The sequence below is a fragment of the Diachasmimorpha longicaudata genome, chromosome 6 (assembly GCF_034640455.1).
Source record: "Diachasmimorpha longicaudata isolate KC_UGA_2023 chromosome 6, iyDiaLong2, whole genome shotgun sequence".
Taxonomy (NCBI): domain Eukaryota; kingdom Metazoa; phylum Arthropoda; class Insecta; order Hymenoptera; family Braconidae; genus Diachasmimorpha; species Diachasmimorpha longicaudata.
The window spans coordinates 4,698,084-4,719,965 of NC_087230.1; the positions used below are offsets into that span (position 1 = coordinate 4,698,084).

General features: G+C 36.3%; 2 protein-coding genes across 3 annotated transcripts; both read left to right on the forward strand.

Annotated features, from left to right (window-relative positions):
• The first annotated feature begins 12,468 nt into the window (after nucleotides 1-12,468).
• Nucleotides 12,469-15,518, forward strand: LOC135164154 (uncharacterized). The gene is made up of 4 exons (XM_064124244.1): nucleotides 12,469-12,597; nucleotides 13,152-13,345; nucleotides 13,599-13,748; nucleotides 14,452-15,518. The coding sequence occupies exons 1-4, from the start codon at nucleotides 12,594-12,596 to the stop codon at nucleotides 14,539-14,541; spliced, it is 438 nt and encodes a 145-aa protein (XP_063980314.1). The 5' UTR covers nucleotides 12,469-12,593; the 3' UTR covers nucleotides 14,542-15,518.
• Nucleotides 15,519-16,959: 1,441 nt separating this feature from the next.
• On the forward strand, nucleotides 16,960-21,566 carry LOC135164153 (natterin-3-like). 2 transcript variants are annotated; one of them, XM_064124242.1, is made up of 4 exons: nucleotides 16,960-17,117; nucleotides 20,431-20,633; nucleotides 21,003-21,146; nucleotides 21,281-21,566. In XM_064124242.1, exons 1-4 carry the CDS (start codon nucleotides 17,111-17,113, stop codon nucleotides 21,365-21,367), a joined length of 441 nt encoding a protein of 146 aa, XP_063980312.1. In that variant the 5' UTR covers nucleotides 16,960-17,110; the 3' UTR covers nucleotides 21,368-21,566. The 2 variants fall into 2 exon arrangements, with proteins under 2 accessions (XP_063980312.1, XP_063980313.1); XM_064124243.1 differs by lacking the exon at nucleotides 16,960-17,117 and adding an exon at nucleotides 19,596-20,018.
• Nucleotides 21,567-21,882: the final 316 nt, after the last annotated feature.

The following is a 21,882-nucleotide window of genomic DNA, read 5'->3' on the forward strand; positions in this document are numbered from 1 at the left end:
TTATCAACAATTGAACGAGTAATGCGCAAGAAGCAGGTAATGACATTTCTGAATTAGGGTTATCACAGGGAGGGAAAAATTACATTCCCCTTCCGTAATCTGCAGGTGAAAATAGTATTCAGTAATAATTACGGAAAAGTTACGCATTTTTTCGAAAATGTGGGCAATTGTTCCGTAATTTTTACAGAATAATGTTTTCAGAATCATCCCCTAAATTCCTCGAGTTGATTCCGTAATCGCTGAACTACCCCTAATTTCCGTATTTTCTACCGACCATTTATATCTGCGTACAGAGTATTTCCACAAAAACGCGAGTCATTTCTATGAATTTTTTTCGCGTCTATTGTTTTCCAATTAATTTATTATCGTGTGAAAGAAATACTTTGTGGTCACTAGAGCCACTCGGGGCATTGAATTTTATTATTAATTTCACTCGAATATAAATTACTCTCTTAACAATGGCCGAATAAAGCCTGAATTGAGTGGAATTTATTCAGTTTCACGTATCTCGAGCTGTTGCACTGATTATTCAACACAGAAGGCCCTCCCCCTCCTCCCCCATCCCCTTGAAATTTATATAAACGTGTAGGAAACATAATTCAGTATGGAAAATTTAATCACGAATTTGCGGCTTGCACTGAGCACACATCTGGATGATGCAAGGGATATATCCCTGCTGTACATATATATCTAAAGCAATGGAGTTTGCAGCCGACAGTGCAATTTATCAGAAAGCTATAGGAAAGCCATTCGTAAAGCATTCATTGGCCGGAGACACGGGGCGACCCAGGGCCATTTCCGCAAATGATATCGCACGAAACTCGTGCTTAGCACTATTCCACTCAATTCACTGAGAGCAATATAGTTAGCTACTTTGAATTGGTCATTATGGGTGGCTGGGATTAGATAAAATAGTGGGGAAAAAAAATATTGAAGGGATTTAGAAACGGGATCAGGCTCTTGGGTGAAAAAACAATTTTTTTGTCAAATCGTACTTATGCGGGCGGAAAAGGTGATTAAAAATTACGCGCCTGTTCAGTAATCTGACGGCTAAAATAGTATTCAGTAAAAATTACGGAAGAGTCACGCACTTTGTCCCTGAACGTTTGATACTTTCTGGGGCATGTTTTGGATTTTCGGAAAAAGTGCATAACTGTTCGGTAATTTTGATGGAATATTGTTTTGGCTGACAGATTACGGGACGAACACGTAATTTTTAAAGAATTTTTCTCTCCGTGTAGCACTATTGCAGTCAATTCGTTGAGAATAATATTGTTAGATATTTTGAATTGATTGTTGTGAGTGGTTGTGACTAGATAAGGTAGTGGGGAAAAAATATTGAGGGTCTTTTGAATGAATTTGGAAGTGGCCTCAGACTCCTGCGTGAAAAAGCTATTTTTTACCAAAGATTGTCCAGAATTTTTCTCTGGAGGACGATCTCTGGAGGATCTCCCTGATGATTCGAAAAAATTCTTTGAAATATTTTCTTCTGAAGATGCTCTGAACGCGACAGAAAATGTTCTTAAAAAGCTCCTGAAACATTAAATTTCGGGGTGAAATATAGGATGAAAGATGATGATACGGAGGGGGAAATAGTTCAATAAAAATTACCCGGAAGTTCCGTCATTCCCGAGGGAGAACTGAGGTCTGACGAAAATTACGAAGGGTCCAATAATGAAGGTACGTAAAAATAACGTAACTCGTTGTGCAATATTTACGGAGCGTTCGCTAGTTTTCCTGGACATTTCGTATTTTTTACTGAATACCCCTCCGTGCGGTTACCCAAACAGGGGTTAATTTTTTACTAAAAAATTCTCCACCAAGTATCACACCACGTACTAAACTGTCCGAAAAATTCCAATGTCTTCACCACTTTTCCTCCAAGAATTTTCCACTCTTTCATGGTATTTTTCCCCTCGGTATTCATCGCTGGAAATAACTCCTTAAAAAACAACTCTTCCTTGAATATTCGAAAGCCATGGAATTTCTCGTGCTGACCCAAGCCCCACGAATTCCCAGACAAATAGTCCATGGCAATTTCCCGGAAACACGATATTAATTCATATCTCTGAAAATCGATATAGACTCGGAATGTCATAGCGCTTACCGGGGTGAAAATCAGAATGCCGGGGCGAATAAAGTTACGGTCCATATTCCGAGATGTGTATGCTCGTCTTTCCACACATATACCTATTTCACTGACGGAAGAAAAAAAAAACAGCCGCTTCGCTTCGATCCCACCCACCTATGCTCTCTGCAAAACCCCATGAACTCCCTGGGGATTCAACGTACGGTCTATCCGCATTATTCACGGTTATCGTACCACTTGAAAATTTCATCTCCACCGTACTTAGATCATAAACGGAAGTGGTAGTAATCATAGTCCCTGAGGGCATCAACATGATAAGATCATCTTTGAGTAGTTTTGGGGAATGGATGACACGTGGAAATATTTCGGTCTGTCGCTCTTCCGAAAATCAACCGAAGAGTCATCGAGGGATCTTCGGAGGATCTCTCGGCACAGAGAGAAAAATTTACCAACGATTACTTTGGGGTGAAATTATCATACCGCTCGGTAAAATTTGTCGAGTGCGGTGAAGTTAATCTACTCGGTTGAGAAAAATTACCCGACAGTCGGATAATTTTTTTTTATGGATAATAATTATTACAAAATACCAATTTTTACTGTTTGGTGGCCTAAAAGATTATTTGCAAAATCTGCGGAGGATAATTATTGTTCGGTATGTTCAGAAGAGATAATTTTAAAAATATTTTTGAGAGTCGAAATCCGAAAATCTTCAGAAGAAAATGTTGTCTTCGAAAAGATTTTTTGGGGTACCAAAGGGATCTTCCGAAAATCTTCCCCAACTCATTTGTAAAATCGAAATAATGAGAATAATATCTCTTGTTTCGACATCGTGACGTTGCATTGCCATCGGTAAAATGGAAATTCAGCGGAAAATTTACGGCTACAAACAAATTTTTCCCCTAGCCAATGAATGAATACAATTGTTGCTTGTTGATCACCTAATAATTCTAATCGAGCTGAACCGGTAATTGACCAGGTGCTATTGTCCCCATCCCCAAGCATAATTATGCAGATAGTTAGTCTAATTCATGCGCATTGTAATGAACCCACGGGCATTTAATTTCTTCGGGGATGAATTACAAATCCTCCGATTAATGTTCCACCGCACATCGAAAGCCTAATTATATAAATCTGAAACCAATAATCAGCTATCCTGCCTAATCGATTGTATAGTGTATTCCACACAATGTGTGCCCAATGTTCTTCCAAATAATTACTTGTTTACAGCTGGGTAATGGAGCCTATTACAGTGTTTGTAATTATCTTTGTTATTTTTAACTCACGAAAAATAACCATTTACTTCCAAAAAGGAATGATTTTCGTGAATTTTCGAACAATGATTTTTCCCTCGACTGTCGGCAGCCAGCATTCAGTATTTTACCTCAATCATCATTACCACCTTTTTACCCCTGAGTTGAAAAAAAATGAATTCTCGAAATGAGTTCTCATCCCCCGTTCACCTCGTGAAATTGACCAAAACATTTTTCCAAAATTTCACGGTAACTGTCAAACGAGCAAAAATTTCAATAATTATTCTATTATTATAGGATATTGTCACCCCCATTAAAAGCTACCCTTTGACATCATAATGATTTCAAAGATCCTCACGTTCCATTTGAAATTATCAAACTAGAATTGAATTCATTCATTTAAATTCAGTTACTCTCTCCCATTTCGAGCTCTATTATTGTGTGTCAATTTCCATTTTAATCTCCCAAAAAAAACTCTCCACCCCCTTCCTACCCCCCGCCCCCCACCCTGGGGTATTGGCAATCAGCATACATTGTTGTATCCAAATCATCGCCAACAGTTTTTCAGTTCCCAGTTAAAAAACATTTCGAAACTCTTGTTAAAAGGTTTCCCGGTTTTATTGAGTGTACAGTGAACTCCTATACGATATTTTCCACAGTGATTTTTTTTTCATTCCTGAAATACCCGCTGGCCATGCCCCATTCACCGTGTGAATGTAACAATCCTTTCCACAGGAAAATGAAAAAGTGGAGAGGAAAAAAAACTTCTCGGTGGAATTTGGTTGGATTTGATGAATATCAAATAACAGAGGTGCTGTCAGTGAGTAGGTGGTGGGGTGAAAGCTCCCACGCAGAAAAATTACTGTGTACTGAAGATTCACCAGAATTTTTGAGAAGAGTCATGGAAAATCTTCGGAAGATTTCTCTGGTGACCACGAAAATTCTTTGGAAAAGTTTCGGAAGATAATATTTTGTTCTGAAGAGATTCTGAATTTGACTTTGGAAAAAAACGTCAAAAAACTTTTGTCCGAACATAACTTCAACCAAAAAAGGTCATCCAAAGGTCGTCCAAAGAATCTTTTGGTGTTTCCGCGCAGGAAAATTTGTGTACTGTGAAATTTTCCAGAAATTTTCACACGAATCATCGAGAGAATTTCGGAAAATCTCTCTGGTCAGCCAACAAGATTTGTGAAGCAACTTAAGTGCTACAACAAATGTTATTATAAAAATTCTGCTATCTCTCTTAGATTCGGAGTTATTACTCAAAAACTAGGCTCCAAGTTATGTCAATTTATCTCTTTTCATGACTTCCTTACAAAATTTTATTTTGGGAATGATTTAGGAAACGATCTTGTGATCAGCAGGGACATCTTCCCAAGATCTTTAGATGATCGTTGGAAACCCTTCGTAAGGATCTTCGACGACAATAACTTTTCTATTTGGCATTTTATGGTAATGGAGCCAGTTCCTATCTCCAGGGGTGGGATCAACAGGGGCTGACACTCATCGTTGGATTTGATAATGGTAATTTAACTGGTGCACATGCGCAAGTACCAATGATTTCAGTATGCAACAGTGGAATGGCTATCCTAATTGGATCATACACCAGCCTAACTGGGTAATGCGAGGTAGATGCGGAGAGGAATTCATGGTACACTGGCTAATCAACTTGAATCGAGTGAAGGATTTTCTGTTTGATTTGACGTTGACAATGGATTTGCGTGTTTTCAATGAACCATTCTGACGCCCAAGGGAAATGCATTACGGGAATCAGTCGGTGGATGCTGGAGGCTCCCAGGTATTCTCTTTTGAAGATAGCTGTCATTGAAGGATTGGGTGACAGCTGGTTGACCTGGGCTGCTCGGGGGGATTTTAATCAGCATTAGTTTCCGAATCTTCATTTTGTTTCAACATCAATGTGACATGTGTTCAAAATACACTGTCACATTGTTTATTGAAAGTACAGGTATACGACAAGGAGAGGAATGTTCCATCAAAATTATTGGAGTTTGCACTTCCATTGTTTATCAAAAATTACGAGAGAGAGAGAGAGAAATTTCATTAATTTTGTTATGTGAATTTGACGTAGAATTCGGTAATAATTGGTCGTATGTTCGTACCTGATCCACATTTTTTTTCACCTTTTTTTTCGGTGGAACGATAATTTCAGAAGAGAAACAGAAAAAATATGAAAATTACTAAAATAAGTCCGTAAAAATGAATGAAATCGACTAAAATTCGAGAAATTGCTCCTTGTGAATTAAATCTTATCCCGCTTTCTTTAAAATGACTAATAATTTACCAACAAACTATCAATTTTTTACGTCTTCAACCACAACTAGAATTTTCTTCAAATTCTCAACAGAAATTGAATCTTCTCTCGTGAAATATCCGTGAAATGGAAAACCTAATGAAATATCCAACAGTGTGACCAAGACCACATGATGCATCTGGTGACAATAAGAGTGAAGAGAAATCGAGCCAAATCGGATTTCCGTGTCCAACGTATGAAGTCAACCACGAATTTCCGGTCGGAAGGTCGCAATACGTTCTGGCTCTTTGGCTTTCCCTCGGTGTCGTTACGACATTGTATATCGTAAAACATTTATTCACAAGTGATGTACGGGAAACACCCGGTGAACTTTCCAAGTGCTGCAGGATGTGGTGCAGGATTTTGGCCCATGGTTTATACACAATCCATTCGACCCTTCATTTTTTATTCCCAACTCTTATCCACAAAGATGTGACGAAATCATTCACTTTCGTGTTGTCATTTTATTTTCACCGATTTTTTCGCTTCCAAACGGAAGTACTCTGATCGTTCAAAGTCGGATATTCCTCACGAAGAGAATTTTTCTGAAAAAATTCCCGAATGAACCTGAGTCGACATCACTCCCTCTAACTAGGCCTCAATACTCTCGTTCAGACCTCAGAGTCCATTTAGAATTTTGAATGATCAAAGGGAAATGACGACTATTTCCAGGCTATTTGAGGCTCCAAAATTAATATATTTCTTCGATGCTCCGCTCTCACAACAGTTTCATAGGCCTCTCGTTAGAACTCAGTTTGGGCCCAATCGAAGACAAATTTGTCGACTCGGGAACGCTGGAAAAAATGGTGATCCTCGTAATAATCGTAGATCCAGAATTTTATTCATCCTCACCAGGACAAGATTTGAGTCGGAAAATCTATAGCGATTATTTCTGGATATTATAATTGTTTTTAAATACACGTTTACAAACGGAAGGATAATTATTACCAAAGATTTCGCTCTTCGTACTTCACTGATTTCTCTAATTTCTTCACCACTCTCGGAGAGAAAAATTTCTGTTTGTCGAAGATCTTTCAGAAAGCTTCATAAAAGATATCGCAAGTTCTCCAAAAGATCTCCCTGGTGACCCCAAAAGATTCTTTGAAAAATCTTCGGAAGAGAGTTTCTAGAAAATATTTTCTAAATTCAGATTCAGAAGATCTACAGACAAAAGAATTTTCTTCCGAAAATCTCCCAAAGAATTTTTTGGGTAGTAAACCTGGCCGATAAATAAAAAAATAACAAACATAAAATGTCTTGTTTTCAAACAATAAATATCTTCAATCATCCTGAAATCACTAATCATTGATTAATCATTAATAATAGTATTCATGACAATTTATGGATTCAGAAAATTTCTCCTTAAATTGTGAAAATTCCAATCACTAATTAAAAATGAAAAAAAGTTATTGAAAAACTCCATTCAGCCACTCAACTTTGGCAGCAGAGATTAAACACGAAGCCGACTTAAGCCATCCCTCCATCATCCGAGTAAATCACTTTCCCAGTTCTCCATTGCTCCCTGACGTCACAGCTGGAAAACTTTTGGAAAAGTTTTCACCGGTTTATGTACACCATGGATAACACAGGTCTGGTGTGCACGTGAAATGCAACGAAATAATAAGCGGGTATCGGTCCAAAGGGCTTCTCACGTTAGAAGGTTTCACGCAGGAACGGGTATTTGTTCTGGTGAATCTCATACATCAAAGGAGAGACCCTTTCCTCGTCAAAGTTTGATTGGACCAACTCTGAGCTGCCCTGATGACACTATTGTCCCAATTACCTACGTTCCACGTGGTACTTCGATGGATCGGTTCGATATTTCGCTTCAGTTAAGGGATGCTGTGGTATTCCAATTAATTTCATAATTATAACGGGAAGTCTCCCTAAACTCGGCCTCGAGTTTCGGTATTTCGTGGATTGACTTAGGGAGATTTTCACGAGGTACACATTTTCTATAAAAATTTGTTTTCGTATTCTGTATTTGGTTTTTTGTATTTGTTTAAAGTGCTGAAACCCCAGAGTTGGGTTATTTACACTATCTTCATTTTATAACATTATTGTATATTATTTTAGTTTAAAATATAAAGTATATCAAGTTTTTTAATTACAAGCTTTTAGGTATTTACATATCTCTTCGATGTACTTTATGGTCAACTGGTCTGCAAATTTTTTCGCAGCCCATGGTTTCAAGCAGTTGAATTTTGTTAAACTATAGCTATTAATTGTGAACGCTCCCAGTAGTATCTTGGACAATGTCATGGCACGTGACCGAAATCTTACATTTCATCCCCCGGAGGTTCAACTTAGGCGTAAAATTTCTTTCCGTTCAGTAAAATTTCCAGTGCCAGTACTGGCATTATTCCCCGTCATAATTATCATGAGCTGGCAGATGTTACGGAGGACCATAAAAAAATATGATTTTTGGATTTTTCAAACTTTGTTGTTTCAGTGAGAAAATAAATTACTTGAGAATGGGATAGAGAGATTTTTTGTTAATTACACTACCGTTTTATAAAGTCGATCATCTGGTAAAATAATATATTTTGATCTAAGTGAGACGGGGTGATAATGAAGGTGAAGGTAGTGGCTTGAGGCGACGCCCAGGGCTACCAATCACATGAGTTAAAACTCTCCGTCGCACGTGTATACAAACTATATTTTTTGTTATGATGTTACGTTCATTGAGGGGCGAGTTGATACATGTACAGTGGCTAAATTAATTTCAGTGTCGCAAACTGGCTTGGGAACGTTGGCTTCAAGTTGAGAGACTCACGGAAATTTTGACAAAAGTTTCAAAATGCGCTAAACGTGGCAGCTGTGGCAAAAATCAATAAACGATCATTTATTTTTCTCATATGTTAGAAAAGTTTTAGTCTGACATGTGATCAATTATGTTCAATCCAGTAATTTTCATTATTATCGAAATACAATTTCATAATAATTTGTCCATTAATTAATTTGCCATTAATTTGTCCGTAATGATTGAGGAAACAAAATAGGATATAGTTTACACTGGTCTAAATTTTTTTCCTGCGATATTCACCAATTAACATGATACTTTGGTGCGGAAAACCCCTGAAACAACTTTACAAAGCAAAATAATGTAATAATAACTGTTCATGAACCGACGAGCCACTCAACTCTTCTGTTTTCTTACCGGTAGTCGTGGAAAATTCAACGATAATATTTTTGAAACCCCTGTTAACAAAGACACGACACGTAAAACCAATTCATTTCATCAATTTCTCGTGTCAGAGAATGTGTAACGCAACTCATTCAGGGGAAACTGAACATTAATTATGAAATTTCAGGGGGATAGACAGGTTTCCAGGAATGAATGCGGTTACATAAGGACATATGGGGGAAGGATTTCAATGTTTTGGGGGAAGAGTGAGAATGGATCGGGTGATCAGGATTAAACTACTGTTGCGATATTATTTTCAAGATCTTTTGGTGAAATTATCTTTGTTAAGTCATTTTTTCGAATTTATTGAGACGCCTCTCGTTATTATTTGAGCCGAATCATTTCTATTAAGACATAAATAAAGGCACATCATGTTTTCATTAACCAACTTACTTATAATTAAAAAAAAACATTAATATTGACGCGAAATTTAAGGATTTTTTACAATGACTCATCTTCATTTTTAAAAAATACAAAAGATACGATAACTTTTTTCAAAAATTGCTCTTCACGTCTGCCCATCGATAAAAACTGAACTTTCCCTCAAAAATTCCAAAGATATTCGAAATTCTTTTGACCCCTGTCGTTTAAATCGAATTTAAAACGTTTTCCGAAACATTCAGTCAAATTTTATCAACTGTAAAGAAATCAATGATTTTCAATTTCTCGAATTGCAAGAGAATCCACTCCGAGAGACATTGATGCATGCGCCCAGTCCTCTCCGCTCTATTTCCCTGATCCTTGAAATATTAAACCCCAACTGAAACTCCAACAATTTTTTTTCTCCATCTCCCTCGCATTCATAAATCTCACTGTTAAACCACCCTTTCACTGTCTCCAATTCGGATATTTTAACTGTCCTTTTACACCGTGATAACCGTCACCACTGGACAAGTCATCAACACGAAGAATTACCGGGTCGATGTTCCATCCTCGTTTACAACCTACCCCATATAAATTGGCTTCATAGCTTAGGACATCCAGGGGCTCACTGTATCCCAGAGCCTCTCAATGTCGTCAATGTACTTTCCCCGAGAAAATTTTACGATTTACCCCACGTCTAAATCAATGTGATATCCAGTGTAATAACTCGGCTTTTACCTTGAAACATTCCGAGTTACGCCATCCACTTTGGCATTGAAGAGTGGGAGAGCACCTGCTGCTGAATGGGCCATTGAAAAATTATGTCTTTGGGATTTTTCTAGTTTGAATCTAATGAAAATACTGACCCCGAAGAGATTCAGCTGTTGTCAGCTATGAAATTTTAATTTTGACAAGTAGAGGATTATTCCTGTACTAAATGTGATTTCTGCAGTTAAATAATTTAATGAGAATGTTTATCCTCATTATTTTTATTTGTAATGAAAAGTAAATTACGATTATATAAGTACACAGCAGATATTTAATTATAAATATTAACAAGGAAATTAACCAGTCGAAAATGTTTTCTTAACTCAATAATATTATACTGCAATTTAAAAAATTGAAAAATATGCGAATCAAAATTCCAAAAAAATTCCGTAACAATTTTGTTGCATTCCTCAACCCCCATTTTGCCCCTGAGTTAGAGAAACCAATAAGTTAGTTTTATTCATTATTTGTCTTCGTGTAACGGACGAATACGAGAAGGATGATCGTACAATTATCCAAAGCGCGATAACTCGTCCATCAAAAAATATTTTCATTACGTAATTACAATTCACTCTATCCAAATATTCGTCAAAGTAGTGATCTACTCAAAATCTCATGCATATTGAATGCAGTAAAATCGTTGAAAGCAGTGAGGATGTCGCATTGCGGTATTGCAAAAGCCCCACAACAATATCCCAACAATTCTTTCTTTAATCACGTCTCATTCGTTTCATTTATTTTCCTTTCTTGACTAATGAAGGAACGTTTCCCTGGCACGCAAGTTAAAATTATACCTACGGAGAAATGGTATAATTGCAACGAGACCCTGGTCTTCAAACCTCATCGCGTGCTAAATAATTCGAGATTCATTACCGCGACATCATAAAATTGTGTATTAACCGGAGAATAAAAATTTAACAATTTGTTATGCGATATGAGCACGATGGAGGTATCTCTTGACGGTGGCTCTGACTATTTTTTTATAAGTTATATTCGATGAATATTTTGTTATCAACTATTTTTTTCACAGTCAGTATCATCCAAATTAAATTCCGAAAAGAGTAGATATCTTTTGTACATTTTCGTCTCATAAAGAAATAGCAAAATGTGGCTCCCAAAGAGTAGATTCTATCGATTTTCTTACGTCTAGTGATTAAAAATTTACATTTCAATCTTTGAATTTGAATTTACTGAACAGTTGAAGATAGCTTAAGCTTTCATCCCCTTCGAGACCTCCCACATTCCTCCAAAATAAAACAATCACATTCTGTATCGTATTAAAACAACTCCGAGAACTACTAATTACCCAAATTTAATGAATTATTCATACATCTTAACTCGATAAAAACTGATTTACTATGTAAACCTTATCCACCAAGTGGTAATTACTCCTGTGTCAGTGTTTTATCTCGTGTTAACTTTTCATTGAATGCCATGAGCTATATCGGATAATTTCATGCTAATTGAATTCCCAGTGGTAGAATATAATGTCAGATATGTTTTTGTCGTTGTGTTGTTATTGTTTGGTTTGCTCATGGGAAAAAGTTTTGCTAATTATGCGATAGCAAGCGAGTGCCAGATGCATTTCATGATAAATTTGTTGACACGATGTAGAAATGCAACAATATGCAACAATTTTTGGTGAATATGGCTGACATCTGAATTACCCTGGTGATACTGTATTTCATGGATTTTTGTTAATTACGAATTTCGCTTCGTATTTGAACAGAATAATGAGCTGAACAAATTGTTTGCACGTGGACATTGCTAAACGTGTTCCACGGTTTAATCCCCATCTCTGTGATATAAGCCCGGGGGGGGGGTACTCTAATTTCGTGTATCTTTGTGTTACGGTGGTTATTCCGGAGCAGATTTTGCGTAACGCAGGGGCGCTTTATTCATAGTTGACAATGTCTAGGGTTGATGGAAGGGGAGGGGGGGGGGGCTGAGGATTATCTATTTGGTAAAAAGTACCCTTTCGCTTGGTAAATGTTTATTTTCAAAAATTGTTAATGGGTTGATTACCATTTAATTTTATCTTTCCTTTGAAAATTATTGTCATGGGGAGAATAAATAAGAAATGGAGGATGACAATAACAATTTACATCTAGTTTTTAAATAAAAAACTGTGTCTTCTGATAACTTGCAACGAATTTGCAAATGGAACAGACTTTAAGTGAATAGAAATAATTTATCAGTATTTGAAGGAATGTAAGTTAAGAATTTAGTATTAAATCGACAGTATAAATAAATCTTATGTGCAGATTTCAACACTTCAAATAATAATTTTAAAAAAAGTATAATCACCTGAAGCTGATTCATTCCTTATCTACAGAATTATCACAATAGCTTCCTCGCGAACCGAAAAATTGAAGAAAATTCCTGATAAACTCAGATAAAATGACCGCACGATCGATTTGTATTTTCCCGCCACACATTGACGTCTCTCTTTCTCGGGATTCACCGTTTCTGTTACCCGAACAGCTCCGTTGAATGATGATAAGAATGTCATTGTAAATGGAGATAGCTAAATTTAGAATCATGAAGTCAGATACGCCTGGGTGAAGTGCAGTCAGTCGAGAATTGTTAAAGCATTCTGACCGTTGCATTTATTCGCGATAAATAATGCGTATGTACATTTTACTTATTATATTCTGATTCCACCGGGAGAGAAGGAATTTTTTATTAAAAAATTGCCGCAATTTATCGTGTCGGTCTATCAAAGAATATCATAAGCGAGGGTTTCATCATTTTCATCTTTCCATCTAGAAAAAATTAGTATTAATAATTACCAATAATATTAATAGTAATTTATAATGCTAGATAATAATTAAATTAACAAAAAAAAATCCTATCACTGAACGAAAATGATACACCACCTTTTAAAAAATTATCTTAGAACAGATCGCCATTAATTTGCAGTGAATAACAAAGAAATAGTTGACAAAATTCTCATGTTTTGTTTACATAGGAGATAACATTTTTTTTCAAAATCTACTTTCACTTTTACCATAAAAATTTCCAGTATTGGAAACACACACACTTCCGAATTTTGTTACCAACATTTTTTTAAAAATAATTCTTAGCAAACGATTTCGTTGGGCGCCACGGGAACTTTTTTGAGAATTATCGCGTTTTTTAAAATTCAACCTCGTGTTTACAGTATTTTTATTTGGGTCATAGGTTGGGAGGACTGGTCCGACAAACGTACCATCACACGTAAGATGGTCAAAGTGGGCTCTGACAGCGACGGATCAACCCTCGTCGTTGGTAGATGTTGGGTTGAAGACAGTATCATTCCCTGCAAGACTAGACCCACTCAAGGGATCGCTTTCTGCGCTTACAACAACAGGGAAATCAACAAATATAGTTATAAGGTAATTAGTGATTTTCTATGAACCCACTGACTAGATAAATTTTCAAAAATCTTAGAAGCCTCCAAAACAGCAGCGAAAGATCCTCGGAAGATCGTGGTGACCAAGAAAAGATTCTTTGAAAGATCTTGGAAGGCTATTTTTGATTGAATGTATGTGTACAACAAATTGTTTCAGAATATTTCGCAAAATAAAATTTCTGTGCGGGCACATTTACCTCATCGAGAAGCATTATCAAATAGTCAAATTACTCCAGGTGTTGCTGATGGACAGGGATGACTACGAATGGGTGAAAGTGAAAAATCTCCAAATTCCGGACAACGCGATTGTGGTAGGTCGAACCAAAGAAAGCGACCCCCTCTACGTTGGTCGAACCATTCACAATGACGTTGATGTTGCAGGAAAGGTAATGATTCTATTAATAATTGTTAACCCTTCGTCATACAATTATCTATTTTTTTTATTGTTAATAATTTATTCCCCAAATGATTTCCAAAAAATTTAATAATTGCGTGATTGTTGTATATATGGGATGTACCGGCTAGCCAACGTTACTGGATTATGTTGACCAAATGATGAAGTATAAACAAATAATATGTTATTTTTAGAAAATAGTTGGGTTACACTGATAAGGGCCGAGGCGACCCGCCTAGAAAAAAATCTCACTCCGGAATATCTTGCACAAATGTTCTGAAGATTTTTAAAAAAATTTTGATCATCCAACAAGATCTTCAGGAAACAAAATCGCTCGGAGGCAATTTATTTCTCAATTATTTTCGACAGATTATTTTCAAGAACTTCAAATTAAAACAGGTTTGAATAGATATGGAAAAAATGTCTCCCGAACATCAAAATACGGTGTTTTCAGAAGATCTGTTTAGGCCACCGAAAAGCCCTCCAGTATACTCTTTGAAAGATTCTTCATTTTGTTTTTTCGTATTTTTGAACTAAAATTTTCATAATTTCACAAAATTTTTCGTAAAAATTTCATTTCATAGATTAAAAATTGGAAGTCTGAAAAATACTTTGATATTCTCAACTCGTGAACGCGCACACTAGGATTACGTCATCAATGTCAATGACAAAGAGCTTTATCTGTTTTTTATTAGGTGCCTCATAGCACAGGTTTTCTGCATTATCCTTATTACCACACGGAGTATATCACCAGGAGCTATGAGATCTTAGTCGAAAAGAATTAAGATCTTCCTTCCATGGTGGGATTACATCTGAAGACGGCCGACCACTGGATGCCTAATTGGAACAAAACAACTATTTTTCGAATACGAAGTTTTTAATCAATTCCAGACGATTAATAATCCACTTCGTCATAAAAAACATCTCTTCGACGCTCGATTCCATAGCGGTGATAACTGTTATCGATGATAACAATTAATAAAAATTGTACGTCATTCATATCAACTCATGTGATTCTGCGTCAGACAGAAAGTGTGAAGTTTACAGTATCTTCGCTTCATTCAATAATGAGGGGCAGCAGATTTTTTATATCAGAATCCTGTATTGAATATTTACTGTCTGTCAAAGCCCTTTCAGAATTCATCAGACAGAAATTTGTCAAAGCATTGGCTAGGGATATTGATTGTAAAAATAATCAGTTGAACTTTAGAACAATTCCAGATGTGGCATTATCAATATTTGTCAAGATATTTTATTAATATCAGACAATGTAGGATGGAATATACGGGTCTTCAGTAGAGAAGCAGTGAAGGGAGTGGTGGAAACCATGATGGACACGCTCTCAACCCCAAACAAAGTCTCTGAATCTTCTCGTGAAAAATTCCATGAGCTGGGGTCTTTATTGTAAACTTCAGTTGACTTCTGCTGTCCAAATGAGGTTCAAAAATTTTTGGTTGCTTTTTTCTATTCATCTGTTGTCTGTGATGCTAAAGAAATACATGCCAATGTCAAGTTAACATTAAGACTGACAGTCAGTAGTAATGAGATATAATGGGTGCAAACAATTCTAATTCTATGTCACGACATGTGTACTAAAAGGGGTTAGAGGGAAGAGAAACAAAATATAAAAAACCGAGAGGGGATACATATGGGCTATAAAATAAAATGACATATATTATACTTTTCTAACTTGATTATTATTTTCTAAAAAACTGATGGATGTAATTTTTTTCAATGTCAATAAATCATTTCTAAAGGGAAATTGTCAACGCAATATTTTTCGGAGAAAAAATTCCCATCGCAAAAAATATCTTTCGATTTTTTTTTCCTAATTTCCTCGTTAAAATTTTATTACACAAAAAATACGTGTCACCGCAGTAAAAATTTCAATAAAAAAATGTCTGAATATCTGGCATGTCCTTATGGCTCTCTAAAAGAAATACTACACTCCATAAACTATCATTCACACACTTCTTCTGGATATCTGTCCGGCTAGAATTCCAGGAACAGCTTTTCCCGGAGCAAATTTGATCAGTGTCCGTGAAAAAGTAATTTATCGTTTCTCCGTGGTGTGAATGAAACTCGCTTCGCACTAGTGCTTTAACGGGGGTGGCTAGAGGGGAATTGACTATTTACACCAAACAACGCTTTGCCCTATGCCACGCTCTTCCTTTGTGCTGAGCAGGATAATTACGCAATTGTTCACAACCTCAGACTTCATTTCCGAACATTGTCGTAAACTGTTTGCTGTAAAGATAGAATGTAATTCCGGGCGTAAATCCTACCATTAAATTCACTGATTGATATTTATTCTCTCGATTTAGTTTGCAGTGAAGTGGAACAAAGGACATTGTTGTCCTGAAACCTCGAACTAGCGAGGGGAGGGGGGAGAAAGAGATTTTGTTCAACAGTTGTAGGTGGGCGGGAGGAATATTTTATTAGTTGTGGATAAAATCGATCTGAGAATTTTTTATTTGAATAAATATCCAACTGCAGGGAGGGAAATCTTTGGTAAAAATGACGACATTCATGAGTTCACTTAAAGTGATTTTCCTGCAAATTATTTAGTCGACAGTTTTTGTAGAAATTTTTTAATGAAATTTTCAAATATCCAGTCACTTTTTCAGCGCTTAAATAGAACGTTAGGGAATAGATTGTTTTGTTAATCAGAGGTTGGATAGTTTTTAAAATAAAAGTTATTCAGGGAAGAAACCGCATTATTAGATACCGTAAAAAAATTGCATCGATGAACCGCTTTGTTTCTGAGAAATAATTACAAAAAGTCAATAGTCAACTGTCCATAAACATTAGTTTTTCAAGAAATGAAAGTAGACTGAGAAAAAAAATCTATCATTTAGTGAATGTTTTTTGCGATCCAATGGATTTCATCCCATCCAATTTGTTTTCATTTCAACCCTTCGGATTTGGGGCGATTTTTCTTACCAAATCCGAGGCGTTTGAATGAAACCGAAATTGGATTGTGTGAAATCGGTTTTTTGTAAAAAATATATTTACTAAATGGTAGAATTTTGTTTCAGTGCTGGCAAGGCCTTTCAGTGTTTTTTTTTTTAATTCAGAATCCTGTCATTAATTGACTGTCAGCGATGAAAGATTTAAAAAATTAAACGGGATGAAAGATGAAAAATTGCGATGAAGGATGTTATTCACTCACCACCTCCGCTTGTTTCACCTGGTTATCAAAATTACGTCACAGTGGGCGGTGTCGAGTGGATATACCGATAACCGAGCACTTGGCAGTTGGCAGTTGCGCCGCGATCAGGTCACTGACGAGGAAGTAGATCGAAGAGGAAGAACCTTGGGATTCGGTGGCTCAGCAATATTTCAAAATCAAAAATGCCAGGTAGAAATTTTTTCCTCACTAAATCATCCCATAATGATATAATCGATCGTGATTGGTGGGCCAACCCTCTTCAAACTCAATCGTCTCAATCATTGCCATTTTTAATTGATTCAAATTGGTGTATTAACCCGTGATTATAGTTTCGGGAGAAAGTTTTGGGCTTGTCGGAGTTATTTTAATGTATGATCTGCATGTCTGAAGGGAATTGATAGGGTCGAAGCTGAAATATACGGTTGAGGGCGATAATATTTCCCATAAATATATCATTCAAACATATATTCATGAGAAAAATATCTGGACAAGAATATATTTTTGCAAACAATTTTTTTTGCGCTCCACAACAAAAGTTCTTTGACAATTTTATCGTTTCACTGTGACTTTGTTATTTAAATTTTAACGGAAGGTTTTAATGAAATATTGCAAGTGCAGTGGAAAAAACTGAAAAACAACATTAGTGAAAAAATGGCAGGAATAATTTAGGAACAATTAATCATCAATTCTATTATTAAATTAGGAGAGAGCATATTCAAAGAATTTAACCTTCGTTTGTTTATAATTTTCCTCACATAATTTAATCAGCTAATGAAAATCTTAAAATCAACTCTTTTATTTTTTAGAAATGGCAATTGTGCCTGGTATTTCTGGGCAGTAATTAATTTTGATTATAATAATTGAATAGCCTAATTCCAATTATTTTTCATTGCGATGTGTGAGGTTGGAGCATCCGGAAGTGCAGAACCTTCAGCAACCGCGTGGAGGAAAACTTCTCGAAAAATTCATATAGCAACACATCCTCAGAACAGTTATTCCGCAGCAGTTTAATTTTCCTGGTAGCCAACAATAATTTTTCCAATTGTTTAAATTGTAAAACGTTGATCAGGATTGCGAATGAAAATACCCAGGAATTTTCACTTAAAAAATTACGTTACAGAACGTAAAAGAGAGGTGAGAAGCTCTTTCGGGAATTCTTATGTGAAACCACGAAAGAAATGTCGAGTGCAAAATAAATTTTCCCTCTTCAGTTCTGAGAATTTTATGGTGTGAAACGTTTTTATTATGTATTGAAACGTAACTTTCCTGACGGAGCGGAGAGCAGTGATGCTTCTAAAATTGAAGAAATTCTCGTAAATTCGATAGAAAAATCGATTTTAAACCGATTTTGTTAGAAAATTTCAAAGCTTTACTGCGTCTTTTCTTTTACAGAATCTATACACTATAAAATATTTTCCACACATGTCAGTGACAATTGTAGTTTTCAGGACAACTTTATTTACTGACACGTTGTCTGTAACAATTTTCTTCAAAAATTTTTCACCTCATTTCCCCTAACATTTTTCGTCGCAATTCATTGGTCACAAAATTCTAATAAAAATTTCACTTTGTTCGTTGAAGTATTTCATGAACCAGTATTTTTTTTTATTTCACCATCAAATTTTAATGAGAAATTAAAAGTTATTGCTTTTTCCGATAAAATATTTTTCATTCCACATTTTTATTCACAAAAACGTAACGAATCATCCGAATATTCTATTAATTTTCCATTAAATTATTTCCCAAAAATTCTCAAAAATTATAAAAACAAAGAAAAATTGAAAAATGATTTTATTCAAATGAAAATTTAGTTTTATGAGCGGAGTTTTCCGCGGAAATACTACAATAACAGCAAAAACAGTGAATTCATTAGACAGCTGTTCCGCCCCGATTTGTCCTCATTTTTTAAATATTCCGAGGAAAAAACACAAGAGCCCGCTAATAAGCCGCGATTCGGTTCGATTCCGTAAGTCGACAGTCGAGGAAGGACGCCACCTGAGCTAGATAAGAGGCTTTACTGATAAAAATGCTCCGGATATCGGAAAACGATAAGCGCCGTCATACTCAGTTGCCAGAAATATTCTCCAGTTATTTTCTCGTGTACATAAATCTGGACCCTATGTAGAGATATGCGGCGATATATATGGTAATCACGGTGGTACTCCGATCTAAATATGAAAATCTAGCGTAGTTAGGGCCCCCTAACGGGCTCAGAAGCTCACCGAGCACAAAAGGCCGAATAAAAGCGCCGAAAATGTCAATAATCTCGATTAATGCACACAGATACGATGCAGGGGATCGTAAATATTGTTCGGTCAATATGTTCAGAAGTTTGTATTTGACGAATGCCAATTGGATAAAAAGTGTGGAAAAGTGATTCATATTTACTCGGAGTACGCAATGTCGTCGTTTCGTTCAGAGAATAGAATTGTTTGTTGTGTCTGGGAATCGATAACATTGCGGTTAGTATCAGTTCCTTATCTGGTGCTTCGATGGTTCTATTACTCAGTCATGTCCCAAACAGCAGAACTTTTTGATCGAATGATATTAACGGTAAATTTTATATCTTTTTCTTCTCCAAAATTGTGAACGATTTTCCGTTATTTCGACGATTCGGTTAAATTTGTATTAGAAATTACAGTAAATTGTCACTAAAATAACGGACAATATTCGCCTTTTTTTATCGGATCTTTATATCTTCACTCGGGAATTGCAGAACTTCCGTAATTTTTACGGAATACGTCTCTCTCTGGCAGCCGGAAATCGTTCTGGAATGGAGATCAACAAAACATCTTCTCTACGGGGAGAAATATTCCGTAAAAATGACCGTAAAAATCGATCGCCTCTCTTAGACCTCTTGAATGATTGAACGGAAATACCCACTATTTCCAGGTCTTCCTGAGGCCCAAAAACTAATGCATTTTCTCGATACCCAGATCTCACAATAGCCTCATAGGCCTCTCGTTAAAACTCAGTTTGAGGTCCAATCGAAGACAAATATGTCGGCTCGAATATACAGTGAACAAATTTGCAGATGAAACAGACTTTTCATAGAGTTCATAGAACTAATTTGTCAATATTCAAAGGAACGTAAGTTATGAATTTAGTATTAAATTGACAGTGTAAGTGAATCTTATGTGCACATTTCAACACTTTAATTAATTAAAAAACCCAGCACTTTGCTCCAGAATCACGAAAAAGAAAACGTAATTTTAATAAAACTTAAATTTCTCAGTTTCGAATATTAATGTTCAACCTCAGAATATAATTGTGGCCAAGTACTGATAAGCAGTGAACTGTTGGTATTTCTCATGCACAAGTTTACTGTCTCACCGCAAACGTAATCCACCGAGCAAATCCATTTCCAGTTACACACTGCTTGTCACAATTGGTTTCACAGTACAGCGCTTTGGATTCATCCATTTCCCCATCCTCATATAAATTCACCGCATGGAATTGTAATGCCAAAATCAAAGGATCGGTTGGATGTCTTCTCTGATAGGTGGTTACAGGTGGGTGAGATACTCAGGTGCACGTTATGTCGTACCTGGGATGGTAACAGTGGGCCATGACCTCGATGGTAGCTGTCTTGTTGTCGGCAGAGCACATCATCAAGGTGATATTCTACCGGCCAAGGCTAAACCTGAACACGGAATCGCTTATGTTCCCTATGGAGGCAATGAAATTATGAAACACGATTTTGAGGTGATTTATTGAATTTAATTAACACTGGGAAAGTGAGATAATTTTCATTGTCGGTGAATTCTATTATTTCCGTACTGTGATATCTGACTTTTATTACCTCCACCTTTTCTTACATTTTTTATGATTAAAGGAACAATTCAACTTTAATATGGAATTAAGTCTTTTCATGTGAAGAAATTGAAATTTCACGTTTAAGAAAATTTATGGAGTCATTGGAATATTTAAAGTTCAATTAATGTGAAATTAAATTGAAGGAATAGGAGAAAATAAATGTTAGGACAAATTAATTCGTCTATTTGGTAGTTGAAAATTAAACGAATAATTGCTGCTAATTACTGAATTAATGGTTTTTGTCCTCATGGGAATCAGGTGTTGATGCCAGTGGAGTTCAGATGGGTACCATCAAGACACGGTCAGGTTCCTCATGGCGCTGTTGAGGGTGGACGAACCAGTACAGGAGAGACCCTCTACGTGGGTCGAACCATCCACAATGGGGTGCCATGTGTGGGAAAGGTAATATCATACTCGCACGAGGGTCGTTGATACAGAGGTCCCCAGGCGGAGTAAAAAAATTGATAACAAGTCCCCGAAAAAACATGATACGTCTTGACATTGTAATATAACATCCCGTTCTCTTCCTGTGGCAGGTACACCCTAGCCATGGCAGTCTCTACATCCCTTACAGTGGACGAGAGATTCCTTTCAGAGAATACGAGGTCCTGGTTCAACACTGAAAACCAGAGCCATATGCGGAGAAATTGTGATGTTACATACGCCTAATAATTGTTTTAATAATTTTGTTTAAGAGAAAAAAATAATGTAAGTCAAAATTATTGGATTATCAATGTTAATGAGTGTGAAAATCAAATTAATGAGATGCTGAGAGAATGAAATGCTTATGACTATGCCCATTAAAATACCATCTCTAGAAAATATTTGTCAATCCTAAATATAATCCTATATTTAGGATTTTTTCCGAACTGATCAATCGCTCAAAAAGTACCACTCAAAAATTTCAGGTAATTATTTAACAACAAATAACTCAATAATGCTCGTCACGGGAGACTCAACCAATGGAGAGAATCCACTAGTGAATAAAAAAGTGGAATTTATCGAATAATGAAACGAGTGAATCGAGCCAGCCGCCAGTGGTCCCCTTTTTTTTCCAGCATCAATGCCCAATGAGCACAGCCGGGGCACGTGGACCGTTGCCGCATTATTCCCATAGGTGGCACGTGCCTCCAGGAGG

What these genes read in the sequence shown, in the direction of transcription:
- LOC135164154 (XM_064124244.1), top strand. An exon ending in TCAACAAATATAGTTATAAG is followed by an intron (nt 13,346 to 13,598) that starts GTAATTAGTGAT and finishes AAATTACTCCAG; the next exon opens with GTGTTGCTGATGGACAGGGA. An exon ending in ACGTTGATGTTGCAGGAAAG is followed by an intron (nt 13,749 to 14,451) that starts GTAATGATTCTA and finishes GTTTTTTATTAG; the next exon opens with GTGCCTCATAGCACAGGTTT.
- LOC135164153 (XM_064124242.1), top strand. An exon ending in TTATGAAACACGATTTTGAG is followed by an intron (nt 20,634 to 21,002) that starts GTGATTTATTGA and finishes CATGGGAATCAG; the next exon opens with GTGTTGATGCCAGTGGAGTT. An exon ending in GGGTGCCATGTGTGGGAAAG is followed by an intron (nt 21,147 to 21,280) that starts GTAATATCATAC and finishes TTCCTGTGGCAG; the next exon opens with GTACACCCTAGCCATGGCAG.